Here is a 9,103-nt window from a genome sequence, read left to right as displayed (position 1 = left end):
CAAAGGTACAGTGGAGTGAGACTGAGTAAGAGGACAGAAATAGTGGGGGGTTTGTCTCAGCTCACTAATTACTTATTTAACCTTGGGCAAGATACTTAAAGCTCTATCTCAGTTTCTTCATCTGCAAAATGGGGATAATAATGACTGGGGTGCCTATTTCCCACGATTGTTTTGAGGATCAAATGAGATAATATAATTAAAAGTGTTTTTGGAAGGTCTAAATCACTGCGCAACTGCAAGGCATTATTAAAAGAAATCTTCCTTTTAATTCCTGCTTCCACAAACATCTCATCACATATCCTTGGGTTTCTGGGTTACATGGAGAGATTCGTGGTGTAGCTCAATCTATGTGTCATAGCTATCCCACAATCTCTTCTTCAACTTCTCCAACACACCAAGACATTCTTCCAGTCTTGCATTGCTCCCCAGTTTATATAGATATATATGTTCCTCATTCAGCATTTATGTAAAACATATATTATTGAGCACTTATGTGATAGAAACCGGGGCAAAACAGAAAATAAAACAGAGTTTTATTTTGAGAGTTTTTTACAGCTTACTGGCTCTGAGAGGACAGACATGAGAACAAATAAGTGCCCAATTCTGCATTTATTTTGGAAGGCAGTTTTATGTGAGTTTAAATCAGTAAAGACATAGATGTATATTTTTAGTTTTGATTAAAACTAAAACAATTGGTGGCCCTTATTCATATTTTTCTATCATTAAAACTTCTCTTTAAAAAATGTCTTCAGTCATATTTTTCCCTTACTTCCATTCATATTTACTCTTTACTTCTCTTGTCCTTACCAGAATGTATGCAGTAAGTTTTCATATTGTAACACATTCAACAAAAGTTATATGTGAACATAATAGCTGCTTTCTTTAAAACGGTTACTTTGAGAAACTGCATACCTTTTTTTTTTTTTTTTTTTTTTTTTTTTTTTTTTTTTTTTTTGAGACGGAGTTTCACTCTTGTTGTCCAGGCTGGAGTACAGTGGCACGATCTTGGCTCACTGCAATCTCTGCCTCCTGGGTTCAAGTGATTCTACTGCCTCAGTCTCCTGAGTAGCTGGGATTACAGGTGCTCGCCACCATGCCCGGCTAATTTTTGGTATTTTTAGTAGAGACGGGTTTTCAACATGTTGGCCAGGCTGGTCTCGAACTCCTGACCTCAGGTGATCTGCCCACCTCAGCTTCCCAAAGTGCTGGGATTATGACATAAGCCGCCACGCCTGGCCTGCACATTTATTTTAATAATGTTGTCATAGCTACAGTCGCTTCTAGAGTTGCTCTTTGGGGATAACTATCTTATATTCTTCTGAATATATTTTAATAGTGACAAAACTTATCTTTGCAGGTGATTTTTAAAATTTGTATGCAGCCAAGTCACTATGAATTATCTTTAGTGAGTAAAGAGGAAGATCGAACTGGTAACACTGTGGGTAAACAACTGAAAAATAATGTTATCTTTCTCTGAACATACTTGCACAAGACAAATTCCAAAAATATTTTGACTACGTTATTTTTGAAAAGGGTTTCCAGTATTTCAATGTGACTACTTTCACTAATGGTACTTGCTTACCTAAAGTGCTTGTTAACATGCAGTTTTGGAACTTCATAGGTCTATGCCCATACTGACTTGTACTTGCTTAGTGTTGTTTTACATTCTAGTTCAACATCTATTATGTGATAGACACTGGGGATTAATAGGCTGTGGTCTTTGCCCATGAGGACCTCAAAACTTAGTTGAGAACACAGAAATACAAAGAGTCCTGTGTGAAAAATAAGTATCGGTGTTAAGATAAGGAAGCGGCAGTGGAAGACAGTGGAGGGACTGTCTGTTAGGGGGAGGAATTTATTGTGGTGTCGGCAAAGCCTTCTTTGGACTGAAGGATGAATTATGATTAGAAGTTCATTAAGAGGAGGCGGGAAGGGGACTAGAGGAGTCATTCCAAGCCAAAGGAACAAAAGATACAGGGACAGAAACAGCAAGATATGTTTGGGGGAATCTCAAGTTAGTCAATACTGTTATTGTGTGAAGTTCACAACAGGGGCAGGGAGGACAGGAGATGGGGCCCAATGACGAAAAGGCCTTGTATGTACCATGTTTAGAAGTTTGAATTTTATCCTATAGGAGTCAGGGAGAGGTTCTGTGGGTAGGATTTCCCATCCCAACAGGATTGTAAACTCCCACATCCAATTAGTCACACCTCCATTTTTTTTTTTTTTCTGTTTCTTTAACATTGTCTCAGATTCATTCCTTCTGAAATCTACCTTATTAGTTCAGGTCTTCTTAAATTTGTGCCTGGACTGTTCACCAACTCTTGACTGGTCCTGGGGCTCCAGTTCACCTCTTGTTCCCAACAATCAATTTTCTACAGAATTATCAGAGCAATCTTCCTTTCCATCAATCTCAACTCTGTTCAAAAACTTTCAATAGTTTTATGTGACCTAAGAGGTAGCTGCCTCCCCACCCTTTCAGCTTGCCATTCAAGGCTGCATAATTTGGTCCCAACCCTCTTTCCATCCTTGACTCCTCTCACTGCTAACAGAGACAGAACTCATTTACTTACTCTTTTGACTGTACCTTTGCTTTCACGAGGGCTCTTTCCCGGAATGATGTGTCCATACAACTATTGTTGTTCTTCTTACTTTTAGCTCTTTTCTTAGAAGCCCACTTGTACCCAGGTTTGATCACACCCCCTACTCTCCTGCCCTGGAAGTAACTACTATTCTGGTTATAGTCTCTTAATATCTATATCTATATATATGCATCCACAGATAATGTGTAGTATTGTCTTGAAAAAATATACATAAATGGTATACTTTGTCTCCCTCTGCGATTAGTTTTTTCACTATCATTTAGTTTTTAAGATTTATCCCTATTGACATAAATAGCTATAGTCTTTTCAATTACTGTGTTGCATTTCGTTTTATAAATATACCATACATTATTCATCCATTCCTCTAAGGGTGGGCATTTATGTTGTTTTCAAGGTTTTGCTATTCAGTGTTACAACGAATATCCTTAGCTTAGCTGGTCTCCTTGTCTTATACAAATTTTACTGACCTTTCAAGATCCTGCTTTCATCCCAGCTCCTCTGGGAAAGCCTTCCCTGAATCCCCCAGCCCACAGCGGCAAAGTCTTGGTACTCAAAGTTGCTTGTGCATCTTTGGTATCATCCCACTGCCAAGCACACAGCTACGCAAAGTAAGGCACTTAAGAAATATTTGCTACACGGATGAACAAATGAATGAATGAATGGGGCAGCACCACTCCGTGATGGCTCTATTCCTTTTTAATGGACTTTGGCGCCTTGGCCCACTTTCCTTCTTTGACAGCACTGGTCCTACTCCAGAGCATTCCTCTAGCTAGCAAAGCAGTGTGTGGATGTGTGGGTGTAGGTGGCGATACAGACCTCACTGGATGAGGACCACCTCTCCCTGCAAGTTCACGATCCCGGCAAACTCCAGTGCTTGAAGTTCAGAGTCCTACCCCACCCCCCTCACCCCCACGCCCCTTCTGCACTGGTCAAGCCAGCGAGCCGCTGCAGCCTTGACCGAGTTAAGGCGCGGCGGGCCCGGGGACGCTGGAGAAGGATGCGGACGGGGCCAGTGACTCGTAGTAGATCCCTCCGCGCGGAGCTCGGGCCGGCGCTTCTTCCTGCGGGAAACCCCTGGGTGCCCAAGGCGGCGGGGCCGAGGCCGCGGCGACAGTGGGGCGGGGCTTGCGGTGGGAGGAGGCGGCTGAGGCGGAAGGACACACGAGGCTGCTTCGCTGCACACCCGAGAAAGTTTCAGCCAAACTTCGGGCGGCGGCTGAGGCGGCGGCCGAGGAGCGGCGGACTCGGGGCCCGGGGAGTCCAGGCATTTGCGCCTGGGCTTCGGAGCGTAGCGCCAGGGCCTGAGCCTTTGAAGCAGGAGGAGGGGAGGAGAGAGTGGGGCTCCTCTATCGGGACCCCTTCCCCATGTGGATCTGCCCAGGCGGCGGTGGCGGCGGAGGAGGCGACCGAGAAGATGCCCGCCCTGCGCCCCGCTCTGCTGTGGGCGCTGCTGGCGCTCTGGCTGTGCTGCGCGGCCCCCGCGCATGGTGAGTATCGGGCTGAGGGGCGCTGTCCGCTGATCCCGGGGCTGCCACCTGGGGCGACCCTTCTCCCCCTCGGTCCTTCTCTGTGTGGGAAGGCCAGGCTCGGCCGCCGGCGCGGAGCGAGGCCACTCGCTGGGTTCCCAAGAGTTTGGACATCGCCGGGGGCCCCTCCCGTGGTGCCCCGCCAACCCCCGGGGTTCCCCGCCGCTTCTGCTCCCCGCGGCCCGGGACCCCTCACATGCCTCCTCGGCAGGAGGGAGGCCGGCAGCAAGTCTCAGAAACTCCTTTTTCGTAGTGCCAGGGTGCAGGGAGGTGGGCAGTTTTGCCCTTCAGGTTCCGCGTTTCCTGGGGTCGAGCGAGAGCCGACGGCGGGCCTCGGAGGGGCTGAGCGAAGGAATGCCAGATTCTGGCGTGGAGAGCGGGGGCAGGGCCGCCAAGCCAAACGGCCTGCACCTTCGCAGCCAGCCTCGCCTTTGCCAGGGGGCGGCACATGGGCCGGGTGTGTGGGCTTGGTTTGGATGGGGACGGGGTTTTGCGGCGCGCCTGAGTTTTGACACTCCAACCCCACCGAAAGTCCGGAGGAGCCCGGTGTGCTGCTCGCGTCTTTGAAAGGTGGAGGCAGGAGAAGTAGGGCAACTGGTGTGGCTGCATGCTGAGGCACATGATTTAAAAATCTCAACTGCTGTTATTCTTTCCGAGGCGCGGAGCTCTGCTGCTGTTTCAGGCTGTGTCCAGACCCAGGAATGTGGTGTGACGATCACCAATTCCTCCAACCTGGCAGCAGCATTTGCTGCTCCTTTGGCATGGCTGGGGGTGGGGCACGGGCGGGTGAGAAAAAGTGGATACGTTAATTCAAAGGGCATCCTTAGAAAGCTTCTTTATGGTTGGATGTTTCTAACACGGTTGGACCAAGGAAAGGGAATCAAATCATATCTTCCCCATCCCACCCACACTTTTAGATTCTACATTTCTTCAGACCCTTTAGTGGAAATAACTTGGGCTTTGGAGCCCTGCTCTGTAATCCTGGATTCAAATCCAGCTCTGCTATATGAACTCACCAGTAAAATGGGAATGAAATTATCCAGCTAATAGGATTAATTAAAATAATATATATTAAACGGATGACACTCCAAAGGTGTTCAGAAAGTCCTTTCAGGGCCGAGGCTGTGTTTTACTGCTTCTGAGATTGATGCTCCCAGTGGGATGGTGTCTTGTGCATATTTGTTGAACGGAAAGGAGCCCCTTCTTTTTCTGAGCCTAATCTGAATAAAGATTTTTACCTTCCCCAAAAAACTAGTACATGAACTACATCTGTTTTCAAAGAAAAGGTTAGGAAGGTGATGAGCTTCAGAAAAATATGATCTTTGTTCATTGTTAACAGTCAGTCGACATGTCAATCGCAGATGTTTAAAAAGAGAACAAGGTTATTTATCACCTGAAAATAGTACTGGGTTGTTCAGCACCAACTAGATACTTCTTGGAAAGTTCAAATTTCGTACACGTCTAGGTCACTAAGAATTTCAGAAGTGGACTAGGAGGCTTTGTAGTGATGAAGCAGAGCTGTTGTTTCTGAAGCATTTAATAAAGAGCATATATGATGGTGTTTTTGCTTTTCCTTTTTCTTTGAGTGAAAGCTTTAAGTGTAGCTTTAGGATAGAGAGGAGTATAATCAATGAGACAGTCTGAGGGTAATAATCCTTGGTCTATCATTAACTTGTTTTGGTAAATAACTTAATCTTCATGATATGTAGTCTCCTCACCTATGAAGCAGGACTAAAGGAATAACCTGCTTTAGAGAATTGTAGGGAATAATAAATATGATTGTAAAGTGATTTGAAAAATTAAGTATTAAATAATATGATGTCAGAAATGGGATTACTCTGACACATAGGGCTTCTTTTATTATAGGATCTCAGTGCATAAAACTATGCCCTCCACCTCTGCTCTGCTGAGGTGCTGCGATTATTAGCTAGCTTTTAGGTAGTCAAGTTGAGTGTTAGTCAAGTTGACTCAAAGGATAGGATTTAGATATTTTGATTTTTAGACAGGTGTTCTTTAGATGCTAAACTAATGCAGTAGAAGAGATTTAGAAGCCTGTTTCTTGGTACAAATCTTAAATCTTCTTAGAGTCTACAGTGAAGGCTTCTTGAATCCTCTTAATTTGTTATTGTGTTTTGCTAAGGTACCAATTACAGCACACCCTTCTAAACTTTTGAGTGTTCCTGTGTTTGGCTTGTGGCCAATTGTTAATTTAAACATCACGGAGTTTCTAAGGCAAGGAGATGTTAGCAGTGTGTCTGATTGTCTAAACAGCTATCCAGGACCATCCTCTTGCTCCTTGTTTTCTTTTGCTTTGCAATGGGAAGTGACTCCCTGATTTTGCTGCCTGCTAGATAATTTCTCAGCTGAATTCTTCTCTTGCTTAAACAAAATCGGAGTAATTTTCTTTCAGATGGTGATGAAATTTAACCTAAAACTATTTTTCCTTTCACTTTCTTATTATTCCTTTTTTTTTTTTTTTTTTTTGGTGTGGTGGAGAGGAGGAGGAGAGTGATTCCTAGTCTCTCTTATTTTTCTGAATGTTTAGATTTAAAAAATATTTACCCATAACTTCTTGGGATCTCTCTGCTCCATTCCCACCCTACTGCCTCTCCTGTAGGCTTCTATGACATAGAGGAGCAACTTTTGGTTCACCTGGATTGTAGTTGCTGACTTCAGGACCTTTAGAGAATGTTTAAATTCAGTGGGATATGCTTGGATGGTTCAGAGCAGCCTTACAATACATTTTAAAAATATCACACCCACAGAAATTCTATTTTGCCCACAAAATTTGCATTGATCTAGTTCCCACTCTGTGTTGCCATTCCTAGTGATCCTCCTCCCTACCTCTCCCATTATGGTAGAAAAAAACTCTGTGTCCTGGCTACATCAAAATCTGTTGGGGTGGATCTTGGACTCAGCACCCAGGGATTCTGATAAGGTAAGTTTGAGAATCCATATTTTTTCAAGGTTTACAGGTGATTCTGACAAGTAACTTGGTTGCAACCCACTGATTAAGTACATTTTTTTTTACCTTCAGGTGTGTGTATGAGGTCTTTCTAAATTTAAGAAATTTCCATAACAAATGTAACCTTAGTCATTCCAGTGTTTAACGCTTCTGACTCAAGGAATTTTAAAATTGCTAACATAAGAGATATAGAATATAATGCCATTTCTTCTGTTTATCTGGGTGCAATATGTCTGCATTGACCCTTTAGAAGGGCTTCATATATTTAGATGATATAATAAATTCTCCACCTCTCCTTTTCCCTTTTCTTCTGTTTTTTCTTCTGTTTTCTTCTCTTTTTCCTTAAATGTCATTCATACATGTTGTTTTTTGACCCTTTATCTATATACGTCTGCAATGATTTTAGAGTAAAAAACTGCAAGGCGTGATTTGAATAAGGATATAAGAAATTTTACATCATTTTCTTTATATTGTGTTCACAGTCCATAGTTACATGCTTCCTTTCTTGATGTCTCAGTTCGAATGCCTAAATTTGAACTATTAATTTTCCTTCCACCCTTTCCTGATTTTCCCGTTTTTGTTTCCCCCCCTTTCTCTGCAAATGACTTGAAACCAAAAGGTCTTCTTTTCTTTCTTTGTCAGCCTACCATATGTGTAGTATTTTGGACAGATCACTGAACTAGGAGCCAGAAGACCAGAATTCTTCTCCAGGTCTGTTATTAATTGGTTTGGTGACCTTGTAGGAGAGCCACTGTTTTGGTCCTCCATTTTCTGATGTTCATTGTTCATGGTCACAGAGCCAATTAGAGTTGAGACTAGAATTCCTTTCTTCTGGTGTCCAGTGCCTCATTCACTGTCCACATTGCTTCCATCTCATGTACAAATGCGCTTATGTGCACAAAAACTATTATAACATCCTCAAGTGCTTATTGTTAATGCGTACATGAGGAAGGAATCGTGCATTTTCATTTATGTGTTTATTCTAATGCCCATACCCTACCCCTGTACCTGGCATGATGCCTTGGTATCTAATAGGCACACAATAAATACTTGTTCAGTCGAACAATTATTTTTAGCCATTTTCTTATTTTGGACAACTGTGGTACTCCTAGACATTTTAAAAATAGTATTTGCAGGAGTCATGCTTACCTTACATTTGGGGAAAAACCAAATTTTTCCCTTCCCCAGATGTTTCATTTAAACTTGTAATTTTGAATTTCTTTGTGTGTGGGGTTTCTTTCTTTCTTTTTCTGATCACTTCTGCAATTTATAAAGGTCACTTTGACTTTGGAATCTCACTTCAAAGGCACTGCCATCCACCCCCTGCCTCTCACTCAAGTTTGCTTCCACTGCTTCCTGTATTACTGTATTACTAGGCCAGCAATTTCTGTTATTTTGTCCAGAATAGCCACACCTTATTGTAATCTCATCATTTAAGGGACTAGTCATTTTTGGAATACTATTTTTAAAATTAGAGTTAACTAAGTTTATATTTATTTTGATAATTTTTTTTGAGATTTTTTTCATTGAGTTGGATATTGCAAACTTGTACTGGATTGAGAGAATATGTACATTTAGTAAAGTATATTTGCTTTTTTTTTTTTGAACCAAGAGAGTCCCCTGAACACCCTACTGACAAAAACTAAAGGTGAAATATGATGAATAAATATTTGAGAGAATCACATGGTGTTGAGTTGTCTCTGCCACATGATTTTGATCCTTGAGGGCCAGGTCTGTGCTACACACATTTCTTCTCTGTACTACAGAACTTGTCTGGCATGTGCCCCAAATTCAGAGTCAACTGAGCAGCAGGTCTTAGTCACAGCATCTATGACTCCTGCTTTCCCACCTTTAGAACATTCTATAGGAGAGGCTGATGGTGAGTTGGAGTGTGTTTCTATGTTCTTTTTTCCTTTGAAGAGATAGGATCAGTTGAAAGCTGACCCCACCCACAGACTTTTTTTGCTATCTCTTTTAATTAATTAAGGAGTGGCTGAAATTTTCCTCTT

The 9,103-nt window shown here is 42.7% G+C and overlaps 1 protein-coding gene across 5 annotated transcripts in view; it reads left to right on the top strand.

Annotated features, from left to right (window-relative positions):
- Window positions 1–340: 340 nt before the first annotated feature.
- The window catches only part of NOTCH2 (notch receptor 2), a 225,644-nt gene continuing 216,881 nt past the window's right edge, over window positions 341–9,103 (top strand). For 4 of the 5 annotated variants that reach the window (XM_063606281.1, XM_063606272.1, XM_055102533.3 and 1 more), the window contains exon 1: window positions 341–4,090. In XM_063606281.1, the coding sequence (XP_063462351.1) occupies window positions 3,601–4,090 (490 nt within the window). In that variant the 5' untranslated portion in view covers window positions 341–3,600. The remainder of the gene's footprint in view (window positions 4,091–9,103) is intronic. The other variant, XM_063606283.1, reaches the window with a different exon arrangement.

This window comes from Pan paniscus, chromosome 1 (genome assembly GCF_029289425.2).
Source record: "Pan paniscus chromosome 1, NHGRI_mPanPan1-v2.0_pri, whole genome shotgun sequence".
Classification (NCBI taxonomy): Eukaryota; Metazoa; Chordata; class Mammalia; order Primates; family Hominidae; genus Pan; species Pan paniscus.
The sequence above is the reverse complement of the archived record's forward strand: the minus strand, read 5'-3'. Positions and strand labels throughout refer to the sequence as shown.